This window comes from Rana temporaria, chromosome 4 (genome assembly GCF_905171775.1).
Source record: "Rana temporaria chromosome 4, aRanTem1.1, whole genome shotgun sequence".
Classification (NCBI taxonomy): domain Eukaryota; kingdom Metazoa; phylum Chordata; class Amphibia; order Anura; family Ranidae; genus Rana; species Rana temporaria.
The window spans coordinates 196,937,175-196,957,336 of record NC_053492.1 but is presented as its reverse complement, the minus strand read 5'-3'; the positions used below and the strand labels follow the sequence as shown (position 1 = coordinate 196,957,336).

General features: G+C 40.4%; 1 protein-coding gene across 8 annotated transcripts in view; it reads right to left on the bottom strand.

Annotated features, from left to right (window-relative positions):
• Nucleotides 1-727: 727 nt before the first annotated feature.
• PCYT1A (phosphate cytidylyltransferase 1A, choline) overlaps nt 728-20,162 on the bottom strand; it is a 68,673-nt gene continuing 49,238 nt past the window's right edge. For 6 of the 8 annotated variants that reach the window (XM_040349607.1, XM_040349612.1, XM_040349609.1 and 3 more), the window contains 6 exons: nt 13,261-13,377; nt 11,492-11,643; nt 10,226-10,304; nt 9,629-9,771; nt 6,130-6,318; nt 728-1,513 (listed from right to left, as the gene is read on the bottom strand). In XM_040349607.1, the coding sequence (XP_040205541.1) occupies nt 1,310-1,513; nt 6,130-6,318; nt 9,629-9,771; nt 10,226-10,304; nt 11,492-11,643; nt 13,261-13,377 (884 nt within the window). In that variant the 3' untranslated portion in view covers nt 728-1,309. Of the gene's footprint in view, nt 1,514-2,469; nt 2,551-5,740; nt 5,844-6,129; nt 6,319-9,628; nt 9,772-10,225; nt 10,305-11,491; nt 11,644-13,260; nt 13,378-20,162 lie in introns of those variants that run through there. The other 2 variants (XM_040349613.1, XM_040349614.1) reach the window with 2 other exon arrangements.

The following is a 20,162-nucleotide window of genomic DNA, read 5'->3' as shown; positions in this document are numbered from 1 at the left end:
AATCATTGGTTCCCTATGAGAGCCGTCTTAACTACTTTGCACTACTTAGGTCCTACTTCAGCCCATCGAATATCATTGAAATCGGATCATCATCTTAACTGATCTGACTTTGGCATGCGACTTGTGCTCTGAGGATCTTGAAGGGAAACCCCACACCAAAATAAAAAAAATAAAACAAACTAAGGGTTTCCTCCAAATTCCATACCAGGCTCTTTTGGGTTTTGAACCACCTTTGCGACTTGCTTCAAATGAGTTTTGCATTCTTTTATGGGAATTAAAAACCCATTTTACATAAAGAAAAGCCCGTTGTCACAGGTTCTTACACAGCGAGTATAACAAGCATGCTTTACTGCACATACAGACTGATTTTATTGTTGTAATACTTTAATGAAGAACAATTTTGAAAAGAAAAAAGTGAAATCAGGTATATGAAGCGTTCCTACCATACCTGATTGATATAAATTTATAAATCAATAATTCTTTCTAATGAGCTAAGGCAATCATTACTATTACTAATGCCTCAGAAGTAATGATAAAGTCATTGGTCATGGGCATGTCTTAAGATGGCTGTACATACCCTATTTCTATGCCTGTCCTTTAGTGCTTTGATGACAAGCGGATGTCTGTCAATCGTTCCTGCTGGTCTGGCAATACCTTCATTTGTTTGATTATCTATTTTAGCTGCCGCAAAAATATATTTCAGAAACGGAAGAAATAAACGGAAAGCTTTTATGACAACAGGCACTTTTAATGAGAAATGGCTAAATTCCATGGGGTAATGTTTAAAACAGAAAGCATGTGACTGGTCACTACTCCCATAGCTCAGTAAAGTTTCATTAATGCCTTCACACTGACACATATAAAAACAAACATTCTCCCTGTGCCACTTGAATTTGAAAACCTGTCCTCCATTAAAATCCGTTACAGTCCTGTGAAATGGGAGCTCGCAGCAGAAATGATGTTTAAGGTTCAAGTAATAAAAGGGTTATAATGAGGTGCAACAATCCCATGCGATAATACCTTCCAGAAAAATAGAAGACAAATCAAGAATGAAGAAAGATTTCGGACGTCTAGTTCATTAAAAAGACAGACTGATTTCATACAAAAAAAATGAAAACAAAATTATTATGGTTATTTGTAGGTAAGAAGCGAGCATCTTATTCAGTGCCACGCGGTCTAGATCATCTTCAGGTTTATGGGGTTTACAACAAGTCCAACCTCCTTTCTATGTGGCTTTTTTCCTGGCAATCAGAAAATATGGAATCAGCAGCTGGTGGGAAGGATTGCACAAGAGGGAAAAGATAGCAACTTAGTCCTCTTCATCCTCACTGATGTCATAAGCAGCGGCCGCAGATCGAGACCTTCTGCCTGGAGATGCAGGTGGGGAGGTTCTGGAGAAGGGCCAGCGGAAAGATGGGGAAGGAGAGCGTTCTCGCGCAGGACTGCTGCTTGGGCTTTGTTTAGGGCTGATGGCATTAAGCATTCTCCCCTTGCCTTCCTTCAGCATGTGTTTCTGTAAAACAGAGAATATGTTCAAATACTTGACTTTTTATTACGCCGTTCTATTTAAAGCTGAACTCCAAGCACCCGTAAAGCAGAATTGTACCCTCCTAACCTTTAGGTCTCATTGCACACTGGACGTTTTTATGACGTTTTTACAGCAGCTGTTTTTGGCTGTAGACGTTTTTTAAACTCTCCATCATGTTATCATATGTGTCCATGATCACATAGGCTGTTATCAGCAGTTTTGGGCAGTGGCGTTTTTGAGCAGTAAAAAAAACAAAAAAAAAAAAAAAAAACGAGTGGGTTCAGAGAGACGTCAGCTGTAAACGCTCAAAAATGCGGCTCACCGGCGTTTTTGGTCCATTGAAAAAAAACGCCAACACGAAAAACGCTAATAAACGCTATTGCAAAAACATTGAAAAACTCACTGCAAAGTTACTAGCGTTTTTATATCGTTATTTTAATGTCCAGTGGGAATGAGGCCCCACAGTCAAGGAAGTCGTCATCTTAGCTTCCAGTTGATCTGCAGTTGCCATGGTGCTGCACATGTGGTCAGCAATGACACAAACTATTTGATGGCTTGACAGTTTGATTGCAATCACAAACAACTCTGACAGTCATCATTCATGGCATGCCTTGAATGTAACGGTTGTGGGAACAGTTAATTTGATGGGTTTAGTCCTGCATTAAACACAACTTTTTGAGCAGTAATAGAAAAAAAAGTTTAGAAATAAAGTGTAGTTTAAGACTTTCAGACCGCGAAATGTGGATTAACATTCCCCGACACGGATAGAGTATTTATTCTATGTTCCATTCTAAGGAGTATGCACCAAATGGATTGGTTACCAAATATGTGATCACCATGACAGCCAATCATCGTAATCACATCCAGATTGTCTTAAACCTGCCAGTTACAGCTGTGACGACTTGTATAAAATGAGTAAAATTACTGTAAAAATATATATATTTTTTTAAATGCAACTAAAAACGGATAAAGTCTAAAATAAGCAAAAATGCAATTACATTTTTTTTTGTCCATTTGTTGGCCTATAATAATAAAAATAAATAAAAACATAAACATGTATACATTAGTAAAGTCAAACGCAAAGGCAAAGTAATAATAGTTATTGCCACGTTAACTGACACATACTGGGCATCAAGACTTCATTAATCTCCCATCCTGAAATGGTTAACGTGGATTAACGGCCTTTCTTAAAGTGATTGTAAACCTCAGACATAAAATACAATGGGGGAAATTATTATTTGATCCCTTGCAGATTTTGTAAGTTTGCCCACTTACAAAGAAATGAAGGGTCTATAATTTTTATCATTAAAGTATTTTATATGATAGAGACAGAATATCAACCGAAAATCCAGAAAAAGCACATAAAGCAAACGCTATAAATTAGGTTTCAGTTCAGTGAGTGAAATAAGTATTTGATCCCCAAGCAAAACATGACTTAGTACTTGGTGGAGAAACCCTTGTTGGCAAGCACAGAGGTAAGACGTTTCTTGCAGGTGGTGACCAGGATTGCACACATCTCAGGAGGGATTTTGGTCCACTTGTCTTTACAGATCTTCTCAGATTCTCTCTAAATTCTTAAAGTTTCTTGGCTGCCTCTTGGTAAGTCAAAGTTTAAGCTCCTTCCATAAATATGTTATAGTATTAAGTTCTGGGGACTGGCTAGGCCCCTACATGACCTTAATGGTGTTTGGCGGTATGTTTTGGGTTATTGTCATGCTAGAAGACCCATCCATGGCCCATTTTCAGTGTTCTGGCTGAAGGAAGAAGGTTCTCAAAGATTTTACAATACATGGTCCCATCCATTGGCCCCTCAAAGCGGCTTGTACCTTTATTGGAGAAACTGCCCCAAAGAATAATGTTTCCACCTCGGTGCTTGACTGTAGGTATGGTTTCTTTGGGTCATAGTCGGCATTTTTCTTCTTCCAAACACGAGTCGAGGCAATACCAAAGAGCTCAATTTTGGTCTCATCTTACCACAGCACTTTCTCCCAAACCTTCTCCAAATTATTTAGATGTTCATTGGCATTGACTGTACATGTGCCTTCATGAGGAGGGGAAAATCGCTGTGAAAAGAAAAATGTTGACTATGATCCCAAGAACGCCATCCCTACAGTCAAGCACAGGAGGTGGAAACATTATGCTTTGGGACTGTTTGTCTGCTAAAAGTACAGGCCGACTTTGCTGCATTGAGGGGCCAATAGATGGGGCCGTGTATTGTAAAATTTCAGACGAGAACCTTCTTTCTTCACTCAGAACACTGAAGATGGGTCATGGATGGGTCTTCCAGCATGACAATGACCAAAAACATACCGCCAAGGCAACGGAGGAGTGGCTCAAAGAAGAAGCACATTAAGGTCATGGAGTGGCCTAGCCAGTCTCCAGACCTTAATCCTATAGAAAATGTATGAAGGGAGCTAAAACTTTGAGTTGCCAAGCAACAGTCAAGAAGCCTTAAGGATTTAGAGAAGATCTGTAAAGAAGAGTTGACCAAAATTCCTCCTGAGATGTGTGCAAACCTGGTCACCACCACAGCTTACCTCTGTGATTGCCAACAAGGGTTTCTTCACCAAGTACTAAGTCATGTTTTGCTTGGGCATCAAATACTTTTTACTCACTGAACTGAAACTCAATTTATAACAACATTTGTATCATGTGTTTTTTTCTTCTGGGTTTTTGGTTGATATTTTATATCTATCATTTAAAAATATACCTATGACCCTTCATTTCTTTGTAAGTGGGTAAACATACAAAATCTGCAGGGTATCAAAACAATTGTTTTACCCACTGTATGAACAAACATTATCTTCTCTATAATGTGTAGTTGTCTCCAGTCCCCCTGTCAGAACACAATAGCTCAGCATGGGAGATTGCTGTACCAACATTAAATTGTTAGCACAGCGGCTCCTCCTGAGCCCTTCAGGTTTTTTGTTTTTTTTTGTACTAGGCTTAAGCGTACCTTCCTTCTGTTTTGTTCCACTGCCATCAGGATGAGTCACTTATGACACCAAAAGAAAAAAGGTGACAGGGGAGGGATCTCCAGCTGATTGACACCCTTGGCTCTGTTCATGCGTGAAGGGGGCGTTTCCCTTCCCTCCAATCAGCTCTTGGAGCTCTCCTCACTGAGCTCTGCAGTGTGTAACTTCAGCTCTCCGCCCTTTTTTCTTAATGCTCAGACAATTATTTATAAATTCTACACTTTGAACGGATCTAAAGACTGCAGATAACCAGGTACATTATACAGTGCATTCATAACCCCCTTCACTTTTTTTCAATTTGGTTATGTTGCAGCCTGATACTATAGTTGTTTAAAAAAAAAATCTCCTCATTATTCTACACTCAGTACCCCATTCATGAATACTTTATGAATGCACTGTATGTAGGAGGATATGTTTTATCTCTGTGTATCACCTGAGGCCAGTCACTTCACTGGGTATATATAAGGATTTATAACCACTTTAAGTCTGGCTCACATGATGCCATGCAGCATTTCTAATATTTTAGTCTGTAGAAGTGTATTACAAGCATGCAATCAACTTCTGTTTGTGATTTCTCAATGGCTCCTAGGACTACTTGTCTCAGCCGTCCATGCACGTAGCTACTCCCAGGCATTTTATTGCAAGCAGAGTCAGGTCAGAACCATGAACACCATCGGCACTGCCTATAACAATAACTGCCAAAACCAGTGAGTAAATCAAGGGACAAAAGCTTTAACAGCATTTGGCTCTACCTAACAGCATAATAAGCTTTGTAGCCAAACATACAGTAGTTTCTTTATACAGGCAACCAAAAGGGAAGGATCTTGGGCCAGACCAAATATTACATTAACCCATGTTTTCAAGAAGAATGGAATAGAGCCCTACCTCCTTTGACTGAAGTGGAACTACACTGTATCTGAGCACCACAAACTGAAAACATTTAATTAATTTTTATTATTCAAAGCAAACTTCGCCACCCATCCAGGTCTCCATGCTTTATTTTGTTGAGAAACCTCATTGAAATACACCCCCTAGCGTTTGAGTAAGGGCAGACAATTCATGTAGCATTTACTTTCTGAAATCTATCTACCCTTAGGTCAGGCAGGAGGGTGTGCTTAGCTGAGAAAACCCCTCCTCCCCTCCAGATAAAAGAAAACTAAATGTGCATGGAGACTACTGGGATGCATGGCGTAATTTTGGCTTAGGCCAGAAACCAGAAAGTGGACGTGCAGCTTACACCATTGGTGCGGTCCCTGTGTGCTGGGATGACCGACTGCTGTGCCGGCCAATGAAGATGTCTGGAGACCAGAACGGGCAAGGGACCCCTTGCAGACTCTGGACTGTTAGAGAGGAGGTAAGTATAGTGCCTTTAGTTTTGTTTTATTGGTTTCTCAGCAATTCATTGCTTAAACATAGAATTTATAATAAGAATGATGCTGAGTTTTAACTGTTGAATCAAAATAGTAAAATAGCATAACAGTATGCATTAACCAAAGTATACTAAAATAACACTAAATTATGAATTCCACACTTTAGTAAATGCCACCTATCAATATACTGAGTAACACAAATATCTCAATCTGCAGAGTGCGCTAGCATCACCTCTAAAGGAGGACCTTTACTTACCAAAGCTCCTTCTGGGCCAAACATTTCCAGGAAGTTACCAATGAATTCCCTGGACTTTTCCTCCCATTTCTGGATCAAGTCAATGCTTTTCACTTCTACCTTCTCCAGAAATTCCTTAGACTTTTCCTCCACGTCCTTCACTTTCTTTTTCACCTTATCCACACGCTCCTGTAGGTTGTACTTCTTCTCCTGAAATCAGGACAGACAAACAATCTCACCTTGTGCGATACCAGTTTTTTCAGAAGTAATCATGGTGTATCCTTTCTAATGTGTTATATTCTAGTGCATTAGATCTACCAAAATTCTTGGAAAAGATCTACCAAAAAAAAGTGAGAATAAATTCTATATACCAAGGTGTATACATGGAAATATTCACAGTAGCGTAACAGTAACGCATGCCGAATATCAAAATACAATGATGTAGAAAATGCAAACCATATACTAAAAAAAGATTGGAAAAAAAAAAATATGGAAAAAAAAAAATATGGAAAAAAAAAAAAAGTCCCATAACGGTGCGCTTTATCCAATGAAAAAAATAATATAAAAATTCCAAGTGCTGTCCTAATTGGGGAAAAAACACCATAAAGGGATTTTTTCCTAATTAGGACAGCACTGCAAATTACTTATATATATTTTTTTCATTGAATAAAGGACTGTTATTGGACATTTTTTCATTTTTTTTCTTCGATCCTTTTAGAATATGGTTTACATTTTCTACACCATTGTATTTTGATATTCCATATCAAACCATATTCTAAAAAGATTGAAAAACAAAAAATCTGAAAAAAAAGTCCCATAACATTCCTCTTTATCCAATGAAAAAAAAAAAGAAGATATAAATTCCCAGTGCTGTCCTAATTGGGAAAAAAAACACACCATAAGGGATTTTTTGTATCTACATCATTGTATTTTGATATTCGGCACGTGTTACTGTTGCGCTACTGTGAATATTTCTGTGTATGCACCTTGGTATATAGAATTTATTCTCACCTTTTTTTTTATATTTTTATGTTTATAAGTAGCAGCATTGATTACAAATATTTTATTATTTTTCCCTCCACGCTTTTGAGCAGAAGTGATGTGAGAGGCGATCAAACGCCGTTGTTTTCAGCTTTTATGCGCCTTTTAACTTAAATCCATTTGTCTTTTACTAAATTGCTTATTTTTAACGATTTTACACTGTGGGAGGCAGTCTATCTAGTTGAGTTGCATCTTGATATAGCGCGGTCATTTACCCCGTAGGATTCCAAAACACTTGGGCCTATTTAGACAGGATCTGATCAAACTACCAGCATGTCTTTAGAGTGTAGGAGGAAACTGGAGTAACCGGAGGAAACCCACGCAGGCACTGGGAGAACATGCAAACTCCAAGCAGATGATGTGGTTGGGATTTGAACCAGCGACCCTTTTGCTGCTAGGTGAAAGTGCCAACCACTACACCACTGTGCTGTTCATTTCCTTATGTGGTTTGGAGTCATTAGCAAAACTTCAAGAGCCTGGATTCTATACAGAGAAGATAAGGGAAAAGAACACACCAAGGACCATCACCCCACCTATCTGTCCCTAGGGCATTCTTTTCACAGTTATGAGGTGAGAGTTCTTGGAGCACTGAGATGATTGGTGAAGGCACTGTGATCGTTTGAAGTTCAATTCAGAAGGACTTTGCACATTTATTGATCACTGGGACATTTCAGTTTAATGAATCATTTGGCTTTGATTCACGTATAATAGTATTGATCATTTGTCACTTATCACCTGATTTTATGTATGATTAATTACACATATAAGCATTAGGGGAATTGCGCAAGATCACTTTATTATTCATTTTAATTTACGTGTGCTGTGAACACATTAGGTATTGCAGCATTTCCATCATAGCTTTTGATTTTATTGACGTTATTAATTTTGAAGGTATTGAATTTATTTCTTTACCTGGTAGAACAGGGGGGTCATAAACACATCTTTCTTTATTGTTTTATTAACTGAATAACAGGTAGTGTGCTGTGCACAGCACCTTTGTCCATTGTACTACCTTATGAATTAAACCAAAAAAAAAAAAAAAAGGATCTTGCGTCGAAAATGTACTGAAGATCTCCATAAAGTCATTTGGGACAAAAAGTCAATTCATAGATATACTCAATGCATTATGACCATTGCATTAATATGAGCGGTTTCCACCTAAGCATGTTAGCACTTCTAAATGCCTTGAAATCACTATCTGCAGTGTTAATTTAACCACTTAACGCCCGCCGCACACCTATTTACGTCCACAGAATGGCACATACAGGCAGATGGGCGTATATATACGTCCCCGCCTTCTAGCGGAACGGGGGTCCGATCGGGACCCCCTCCGCTGCGTCCCGCGGGGAGCGATCCGGGACGACGGCGCGGCTATTCGTTTATAGCCGCCCTGTCGCGATCGCTCCCCGGAGCTGAAGAACGGGGAGAGCCGTATGTAAACACGGCTTCCCCGTGCTTCACTGTGGCGGCTGCATCGATCGAGTGATCCTTTTTATAGGGAGACTCGATCGATGACGTCAGTCCTACAGCCACACCCCCCTACAGTTGTAAACACACACTAGGTGAACCCTAACTCCTACAGCGCCCCCTGTGGTTAACTCCCAAACTGCAACTGTCATTTTCACAATAAACAATGCAATTTAAATGCATTTTTTGCTGTGAAAATGACAATGGTCCCAAAAATGTGTCAAAATTGTCCGAAGTGTCCGCTATAATATCGCAGTCACGAAAAAAATCGCTGATCGCCGCCAATAGTAGTAAAAAAAATTTTTTTTTATAAAAATGCAAAAAAACTATCCCCTATTTTGTAAACGCTATAAATTTTGCGCAAACCAAAATAACACACTTATTGTGAATTTTTTTACCAAAAATAGGTAGAAGAATACGTATCGGCCTAAACTGAGGAAAAAAAAATGTTTTATATATGTTTTTGGGGGATATTTATTATAGCAAAAAGTAAAAAATATTGAATTTTTTTCAAAATTGTCGCTTTATTTTTGTTTATAGCGAAAAAAATAAAAACCGCAGAGGTGATCAAATACCACCAAAAGAAAGCTCTATTTGTGGGGAAAAAAGGACGCCAATTTTGTTTGGGAGCCACGTCGCACGACCGCGCAATTGTCTGTTAAAGCGACTCAGTGCCGAATCGCAAAACCTGGTCTGGGCATTTAGCAACAAAATGGTCCGGGGCTTACGTGGTTAAAGAATTGAAAGGCATCCTAGAAGGAAGACTCACTATATACTGCACAAGCTAAGACTAGAAGACTAGCTTTGACTTTTAAACGTTATCACTGCAATAATGAGACCAATGCATAACTCATTAACATCTGCTTGTAAAGCCTAATAAGCAAACAGTCCACAATTTTCCTTTTATCATTTTCCAGTGATGCTCTGAATCGCTGTGGGGGAACATGAATCTTTTATGTGATGTATATTTCCCAGATTGCAAAACTGAAAATAAGAAACTACCAGCCCTCACGTTTATGAAGCTGACATTAAGCTCCTTTGCAGTGTAGCCACGCTGAAGATTTCGGCGAGCATAGACATCATAATCTCGTACAATCCTAGTAATGATGTCAGATGTAGAGATTCCTTCTGTGCGCTGGGTTGGTGCAAACATTCCTGTGTAGATAAGAGTAAAAATAGAATTTTCTGCTACATAGTACTATACATAATGATATAAAAATATACACATTTCTGTGTGTGCTTTATGGCCTGTAAGGCTCCGTTCACGACGGATGTGACTTTACCCAATCTGGCTTTCAAGTCGCAGCAAAGTAGCGCAGGAACCTTTTTAAACCTGCTGTGACTAAGTTTTATAGATTTGAACGGGTTCCATTAAAATCAATAGGCTACGATTTGCCACGCGACTTTATGTGTCCAAAGTCGCACAGGTGTGAACAGAGCCTTAGACTGGATTCACACCTATGCATTTTTAGTGCTTTTTGCAGGTTTGCACTACAGAACGTGTCCCATAGGAAACCATGGAAAATGGATGGCAGTGCAAATCTGCAAAATGCAAAAAGCACTAAAAATGCATAGGTGTGAATCCAGCCTTATGGTAGGAGAGACTGACCTGCGTCTTTTATGTGCTGGTAAACGTCATCACTTTCTGCAGATGAGTAAGGGATATCATCATGGGCCACAAAGTCAATCTGTGAAGTGAGGAAAACATTACAAACACAGGTTAGATGAAAAAAAAATCACGTTTATAAATTGAATTATTGTAAAATGCCATTCTGTCAGGATGATGTAAATTAGATTTTTTTTTTTAACTATTATTAGGACTTCTTCATTGGGTATATTCTCTAGCTTGTATCCCATCTATTCGAGTAGATCTGTTATTATTGATTTGGTATATTTATCAAATGCAGGCATTCTGCAAAGCTCTACAATGTTATAACATTCATGCTCGTCTCTACTGCCAAAAGGAACATACAACTGAAATGGGTCTACCAGTCACATCCTATAGGGTTAAAAGAGAAGCATGTTTTTTTATTTGCCCATTATACTTACCTAGCTAGATGCTGCATCTGTCCCCCGCCGCCTCTGCACTAAGAACTAAGCCATTGAATATCGCCAATGGCTTGGTTCTCTCAGCACCCCAAGCAGAGAGTTGGTGCCCGTCAGTCAGCAGCTCTCCTCTACGCTCGCTGGAGTGCTGAGCTGTGGAGGGGCAGGGAGCAGCAGTCACAACCTATCAGCAGGTCACCGAATGGATGAGACAGGCATCAGTCCAGACATATGGTGGATCCAGACTTTACTGTCATGATGATGCGGTGCCTGGACTGATCTGTGCGACGTCAGCAGGGAGTGGACTTCAGCCTGCTCCCTGATGAAAATGAGTCACAAGAGTGCAAAACTAATTGCACTCCTGTGACCCATAGGAGAAGCCCAGCCAAATGAGCTCAGGCTGGACGACTTCTTTTAATGCAGAGTGGAAATCAATTAATAGATCCGTATGCGTTTTGGGGGGGTGTGACAAAACAATAGCAAACCCACATAAACAAAAACATAACAGAAAAACGTGGTTCTTATAGAATCCTGCTGGCAAAACAATTTAAGTCTCCAGTGCTGCAAGGCTGCATTGCTAAACCATTAAGCCATCACCAAGCCCCATGCAGTAGCAGCGAAATGCACTTCCAGAAATTGTGTTTAAATTAAAATTATACTTCAGCCTCAACTGTGTTGTTTGAAGAGGCAAATCAGTGAAGTGATCAAGTGTACATTCACCTGCATGCAAATATTGTGGATATTCTTAAAACTGGTAATGGCTGATGGGTCATGCCTGCTCCAACTATTATTTCAGAGAGGCAACCTTGTGGAGTGGATCCTCTCTCACCCTGTGCTCCTCAAGGAATTCTGGGGTGAGCGTCCATGGTGCGTTCCTCGCCACCTCATCTACGTAGCGACAGTGCTGAACTGCATCATACCGTTCTTCCTCATTCATCACTGTGAAGCCCTTCAGGTTATGTGTCAACTCATCACTACAGACTAAAAAAAGAAGAGTCATCTAATTAGATCAATTCACAGCACTACTAAAACATTTCATTAAACAGACATATAATGTGCTAACAAAAAGGTACATGAATATATATAGTATACAGACCAAAAGTTCGGACACACCTTCTCATTCAAAGAGTTTTCTTTATTTTCATGACTATGAAAATTGTAGATTTACACTGAAGGCTTCAAAACTAAATCTAAAAATAAATAAAATATATTTCATATTCTAGGTTCTTCAAAGTAGCCACCTTTTGCTTTGATTACTGCTTGGCACACTCTTGGCATTCTCTTGATGAGCTTAAAGAGGTAGTCACCTGGCGCAGCACCCCATCACTCTCCTTCTTGGTCAAATAGCCCTTCCCCCGCCTGGAGGTGTGTTTAGGGTCATTGTCCTGTTGAAAAATAAATGCTGGTCCAACTAAACGCAAACTGGATGGAATAGCATGCCGCTGCAAGATGCTGTGGTAGCCATGCTGGTTCAGTATGCCTTCAATTTTGAATAAATCCCCAACAGTGTCACCAGCAAAGCACCCCCACACCATCACACCTCCTCCTCCATGCTTCACGGTGGGAACCAGGCATGTAGAGTCCATCCGTTCACCTTTTCTGCGTCGCACAAAGACACAGGGGTTGGAACCAAAGATCTCAAGTTTGGACTCATCAGACCAAAGCACAGATTTCCACTGGTCTAATGTCCATTCTTTGTGTTCTTTAGCCCAAACAAGTCTCTTCTGCTTGTTGCCTTTTTTTTAGCAGTGGTTTCCTAGCAGATATTCTACCATGAAGGCCTGATTCACACAGTCTCCTCTTAACAGTTCTAGAGATGTGTCTGCTGCAAAAGGTGGCTACTTTGAAGAACCTAGAATATGAAATATATTTTCAGTTGTTTCACACTTATTTGTTATGTATAATTCCACAGGTGTTAATTCATAGTTTTGATGCCTTCAGTGTGAATCTACAATTTTCATAGTCATGAAAATAAAGAAAACTCTTTGAATGAGAAGGTGTGTCCAAACGTTTGGTCTGTACTGTGTATATATATACACACACACACTATATATATATATATATATATATATATATATATATATATATATATATATATTACACATATACACACACACACACATACATACATACATACATATACACACATATACACATTATATATAAAAAAGTGTTACGGGCTAAACTGTAATCCTACAATATACAGTGGTTCCATCTCTAATGCATACAAAGCCATATCAGAGAAAAAAGTGTTAAAAAGAACCATTGGCAAGCAAAGTAAGCATTGGCATGGAAGAGTAAACACAGTATGGATGAAATGCATTTTCCATATGAACTCAGTAGTGCTCTAGTCTTGGATGCAAACCAATGTGCAGACACTTTGTATGCTTTACTTCCAGAGGAAATGTAGACATGCCTTTTCCTTTCACCTCTATGAGAGAAGCTTTTGTATACCTCATATAAGGCGAGCAAAGTCAGCAACACAGCCCACAAAGTTCCTTGTGTGGTTACAAATTCAGCAAAATGGTCAGAAAAATGTACAACTCTCAGCAGCCACATGCCCTCCAAGTCTGCCTTCCTGCCAAAGACTTGCCTTACCTCCTACAATCAGGTATGTGTTAGGAAAGAGATTCTTTGCTTGCATTAAAGCTCGGGCATGTCCAGAGTGGAATAAGTCGAAGATACCATCCGCATAAACCCTCACTGGTCTGTCAGCTGCAGAAACATAGAAAGAACACAAATTATTACCATTATAGGTCTGCCATGCAGAAACGACGCACAAAAAAAAGGTGGGCTGAGCGCAGTTGTTGCCAATTTGAGATTTCAGGTTTAATTTTTTCAGTGCAGTTGAAAGAATTCTTCTATATAAGCATCAGTCATTTCTATTCTCCACTTTCAGAAATAGGTCACAGGGATGTTGTAGCTTAGCTTAACCACTTAAGCCCCGGGCCAGAGCATTTTTTTGCGATTCGGTACTGCGTCGCTTTAACTGACAAATTACGCAGTCGTGCGACGTGGCTCCCAAACAAAATTGCCGTTTCCCCCCCCACAAATAGAGATTTCTTTTGGTGGTATTTGGTTACCTCTGTGGTTTTTATTTTTTGCGCTATAAACAAAAATAGAGCTACAATTTTGGGGGAAAAAAAAAATCAATATTTTTTACTTTTTGCTACGATAAATATCCCCCCCCCCCCCAAAAAAAAATGTTTTCCTTAGTTTAGGCCGTTACCTGTTCTACATATTTTTAGTAAAAGAAAAAAAAAAAACGCAATAAGCGTTTATTGATTGGTTTGCACAAAAGTTATAGCGTCTACAAAACAGGGGATAGTTTTATGGCATTTCTATTATTTATCGCGATCAGCGATTTTTATCTTGACTGCGACTGGCTGACACATCTTACACTTTTGGGACCATTGGCATTTTTACAGCGATCAGTCCTTTAAAAATGCACAGATTACTGTGAAAATTACACTGGCAGTGAAGGGGTTAACCACTAGGTGGTGCTGAAGGGGTTAAGTGTGACCTAGGGAGTGATTCTTACCGTTAGGGGGTGTGGCTACAAGCGACACGTCACTGATCACTGTTCCCGATGAGAGGGAACAGACGATCAGTGACAGTGTCACTAGGCAGAACGGGGAGATGCTTGTTTACACTTGCCTCTTCACGTTCTGCAGCTCAGTGACCCGATCGCGGGCACACCGCCGAACATGGAGTCCGCGGGTCAAAGTAATGTATATACACACACACACACGTTACTTTGCCCAGCTGTGCCATTCTGCAGACGTATATGTACAGGAGCCGGTCAAGAACTGGTTAAAAATGAAAAAAAGAGCGCATATATGTTGCATGGTTGCTTTTGTTGGCCAGCTTGTCTGCCATAATACTAAGGACTTTCATGTCCCGCACATGTGAATGGCTGACCGCTTATCCCCCAAAAACTCCCTGTATATACCATGCATCCAAAAAGTATTCACAGCGTTTCATATTTTTCACATTTTGTTATGTTACAGCCTGTGGCAGAGCGAGGCTCTGTTCCTATGAAAATGGTGTTGAAATGGACACAGAGTCTGCATATAGCCAGATTGCAGAGCGTAAATTTAAAAACAGAGAAAACTGCTCTGGCAGTTTTCTCTGATTTTTCTATTTCTGCATGGGGCTCTGTGGCTTGGAGATTCCTCAGAGATATGGGTGGGACGGGATCTCCAACCCTGTGTCCAGATCTTATAGACAGCCTGCAGGGTGTGTGCCCAGGTGCACACAGCTCATATAATGAAGGGCTGGGGAGAGCAGAAGTGAGAGGAAGGTGAAGTTGGAGCAGTGGCTGCTAGTGTCTCTGTGTTGGGATAGGCGCTGTGTGTGGACAGAAGCTGTGTGCGTTGAATGGCTTCAAAGCCGTGTGCGCCTAAAGAGCCTAAAGCTGTGTGCATTAAGGGACTTCAAGCTGTGTGTGTTTAACCACTTAACCCCCGGACCATTTTGCTGGTCAAAGACCAGAGCACTTTTTGCGATTCGGCACTGCGTCGCTTTAACTGACAATTGCGTGGTTGTGCGACGTGGCTCCCAAACAAAATTGGCGTCCCTTTTTCCCCACAAATAGAGCTTTCTTTTGGTGGTATTTGATCAGCTCTGCGGTTTTTATTTTTTGCGCTATAAAAAAAAAATAGATCGACAATTTTGAAAAAAAAAATGAATATTTTTTACATTTTGCTGTAATATATATCCCCAAAAATATATATAAAAAAAAAAACAATTTTTACATATTTTTCGTAAAAAAAAAAATCGCAATACGCGTTTTTGATTGGTTTGCGCAAAAGTTATAGCATCTACAAAATAGGGCATAGTTTTATGGCATTTTTATTAATATATATATATTTTTTAATAGTAGTGGCGGCGATCAGCGATTTTTATCGGTACTGCGACCTTATGGCGGACACTTTTGACAAATTTTTGGGACCATTGGCATTTTTATAGCGATCAGTGCTATAAAAATGCATGGATTACTATAAAAATGCCACAGGCAGGGAAGGGGTTAACACTAGGGGGCAGGGAAGTGGTTAATTATGTTCTTTAGGTGTTCTAGCTGAAGGGGGGGTGGGACTGACTAGGGGAAATTAATGATCGCTGTTCATACATTGTATGAACAGACTATCAGGCATTTCTCCCCCTGACAGAATCGGGAGCTATGTGTTTACACACACAGCTCCCGGTTCTTGCTCTGTAACGAGCGATCGCGACCACCTGGCACGCGCGTCGGGACCAGGGGCTAGTCGGCAAGTAGTTAATAAATGTGGGCTACCAGGCCCCTAATGATATATGCCTGTTTGGTGTGGACACAGGCCTTATTCCAAAATGGATTCAATTCATTATTTTCCCTCAAAATTCTACAAGCAATACCCCGTAATGACAACGTAAAGTACGTTTTTTTGAAATCTTTGCAAATTTATTAAAAATAAAAAACGGGGGAAAAAAATCCGATGTACATAAGTATTCACAGCCTTTGTTCAATACTTTGTTGAAGCACCTTTGGCACCAATTACAGCCACTTGTTGAGCATGATACTACAAGCTTGGCACACCTATTTTTGGGCAATTTCTCCCATTCTTCTTTGAAGCTTCATCAGGTTTGATGGGAGGCATCGGTGCACAACCATTTTCAGATCTCTCCAGAGATGTTCAATCGGGTTCAAGTCTGGGCCACTCAAGCACATTCACAGAGTTGTCCCATAGCCACTCATTTGTCATCTTGGCTGTGTGCTTGGGGTCGTTGTCCTGCTGGAAGATGAACCTTCACCCCAGCCTGAGGTCCAGAGTGCTCTGGAGCAAGTTTTCATCGAGGATATGCATGTACATTGCTGCATTCATCTTTTCCTTGAACTTGACTAATCTCCCAGTTCCTGCAGCTGAAAAACATCCCCACAGCATGATGCTGCCACCACCATGCTTCACTGAAGGGATAGTATTGGCCAGGTGATGAGCGGTGCCTGGTTTCCAGCAGACATGAAACTTGCCATTCAGGCCAAAGAGTTACATCTTTGTTTCATCAGACCAGATAATTCTGTTTCTCATGGTCTGAAAGTCCATCAGGTGCCTTTTGGCAAACTCCAGGCGGGCCGTCATGTGCCTTTTACTGAGAAGTGGCTTCTGTTTGGCCACTCTAATATACAGGCCTGATTGGTGGAGTGCTGCAGAGATGGTTGCTCTTCTGGAAGGTTCTCCACAGGGAAACGCTGACCGAGGCCCTTCTCCCCCGATCGCTCAGTTTGGCCCTCACAGCCCAAACTTCTTCCATTTATGGATGATGGAGGCCCCTGTACTCATTGGGACCTTCAATGCTGCAAATATTTCTCTGTACCCTTCCCCAGATCTGTTCAATACAATCCTATCTTGAAGGTCTACAGACAATTCCTTGGACTTCATGGCTTGGTTTGTGCTCTGACATGCACTGTTAACTGTGGGAACTTATATAGACAGGGTTGTGCCTTTGCAAATCATGTCCAATCAACTGAATTTACCACAGGTGGACTCCAATCAAGTTTTAGAAACATCTCAAGGATGATCAGTGGAAACAGGATGCACCTGAGCTCAATTTTTAGTGTCATGACAAAGGCTGTGAATAAAATCTGTTCATGTGATTTCTTTCATGTTTTATCTTTAATACATTTTCAAATATTTCACACAAACTTCTTTCACGGTCATTATGGGGTATTGTTTGTAGAATTTCGAGGAAAATAACGAATTGAATCCATTTTGGAATAAGGCTGTAACATAATAAAATGTGGAAAAAGTGAAGCGCTGTGAATACTTTCTGGATGCACTGTATAACCGACATGAAAAAGTTTTTTTTTGGTGAATATACATTTGGAATGCATCTAGTTTTTGCTTGTAAAATTATGTCTGTTGCATTAGGAAATAATCTTAGCCTTTATGCAATTAGCACAGCAGTTGGCCAAGTATGATGAAATTCTGAAATACAGTGTACTCAGCTCATAAAGAATAATGGATAAAATGAGCCAGAAATGTTAACCCATCTGTGCCCAGAAGTCATTAAAGCGGAGTTCCAGCCACAATTAGCATTTTTTAAATGTATGTCCTTTCATCATGCGTTTTTATAATATAAATCTGGTCACTTACTATTTTACAATCCGCCGTCGATCCGCATAGATATTCAAAAAAGATAGTTTATAAAACTATATCTACACCGTTGTCATTTTGCTTGTGGGCATTGTGAAGCCTACAGGCACTTACTTCCTGGAAGTCTTGGATGGGGAGTGATAATTGGACAGCACACTGCATCCTGGGAAATGATGACACACATTTCCCAGGAGCATTAGAGGTTACACTGTAAGATTACACAGATCAGCACTGCAGTCTGTAGCCTGCAGCGCTGATGGAGCAGAGAAAATCTGGGCTATTGTACAAAAGATGATCAGTAAGTAGATCAACTTCTGTACAACCACAGTGCCCACACATGGATCCAATATTTGGTCAGTGCTAGCTGAACTGGGCAAATTTCTATCTAGCTTAACATGTCCCCAGACTATCATTATCTTCTGCAGTACATCTCCAACTAAACCTGTACTATGTCCACAGCCTCTGACCATAATTTGGTCTATTCTCAGCGTACAGCCGGACTCTGTACTCGGCATGTGCATAAGTTACAACATCAAAAGCCATCCAAAAGCCGAAGAGGAATACAACAGGACCCAGAAGAATTGTTGGCAGGGGGCACAGCAGTTTCAGAATCCTGGACCCATCATCAATGAAGGACAGCACAGTTGAAGGCAGTTTTGCACCATAATCTGCAAGTATGCTGTGAACTTGGAAGCATGTTATAATGAAAACTCCCCCACCAAGTGTATTTCTGTTTTAGCAAGCAAGTAGGGTGGGTCTAAGCACCTTTAGATGCCTGGTAATAAAACAGTTAATAAATATGGTTTTCTACATTAAAGGTTTTCCTTAAGGGAAATCTAAGAAGCCATTTGACAAAAGCTATAAAACTTTTTAAAAAGTGGATGGTCTCACTGGTTCCATAATTAGCCTCAGTCATTTATGAAATGGAGTGGGATTTTCTTGCTTTACCTGCTTGACTCTTTATAATGTAAAATTAATAACTACATGCAGAATCCAGTGGTAAAGGCACACCACTGTAGTTATGAGCTCCATATGGACGGCAAAGACCACACTGCCCCGGGGCTGTCACTTCACACAAATGAAGTTGAGCAGGTGTTGAACATATCTAAAAATAGTATGTAAGCGTATGACTCTGGCAATGACACCTTCGATCAAAGACTTGTCAGACATACATTTTGTGTGTGGACAGACTGAAGTCATTCTCAGCATTTTGCTTGGTGGAGCAACCGAAGAGATGAATGAGATGATATAAGACTTTTGATTGCCCTTTAGCAGATTTCCAGTAAAAGCACTCTACTGCTGTTACCGTAAGATCTGGCACAAATGCTTACAGCTAATGCAGATGAATTTCAACTTCCTTGCTACCATTTATGTTTCAGAAAAAAGTGCCATTTATTGACACAGTGGCTGGAGACTTGTAAAACAGATAAGTAATGTAGTGATGAGAAATACAGTACTTATTATGGTAGACTGAGAAATACTGCATTAAAGAATGGCTTGTTGAATCAGTACTGTGATTTGAAAACGGAAGTTGTTAATGTTAAAATAATCGCATTGTATCATGATTTGTCCTTAGCCGTTATGTTATGAGCACATTACAGATGGTCACTGAGCAATTCATAACACACTGGTATGCATTACTTCCCAATCACACAAAAGTGGACACATATAATTTGGTCAAGTGTAAGCTAAAAATGGAGCTTGGCAGCATGGGTTCCTAGACAAATAGGATAGAAGCCAAAGCTGGAAATGATCATGTATCTGACTGGGGACAGAAGGAAAATAGGGGAGGCAGGGCATGAACTGACCAGGATTGGGAGAAATGAGAGTTAAAGGGTATGTAAATTATTATATTTTTTTTTTTAAATAACAAACATGCTATACTTACCTCCACTGTGCAGCTCGTTTTGCACAGAGTGGCCCTGAACCTGGTCTTCTGGGGTCCTTCGGCAGCTGTCTCAGCTCTCCCTTGCAAGAACTCATCACTTTCATGTAATGCGATGGTGATGAGTTCTTGCGGGCGCGCTCCTGTGATACAGCCGGCGGCCATAGCCACTCACTCTATCACTTGGCCCCGCCCCCTGGCGCGCCGCATCATTAGATGTGATTGACAGCAGCACGAGAAAATGGCTGCACTGCTTGCCTTGCAATCAACCAATGGATTTGCCAAGAAGCAAGCGCGTTCACGGTGCAGGACTTTCGAGGGGTAAAGTAAACGGGGGGCCTGGGGGGGCGCTAATCGCAGATGTTTTTTCACCTTAATGCATAGAATGCATTAAGGTGAAAAAACATTTACCTTTATAACCCCTTTAAGGCACAAGGGACTAGGATTGTGGACTGGGAGAAGAGAGAATACAGTGGGATCTGATT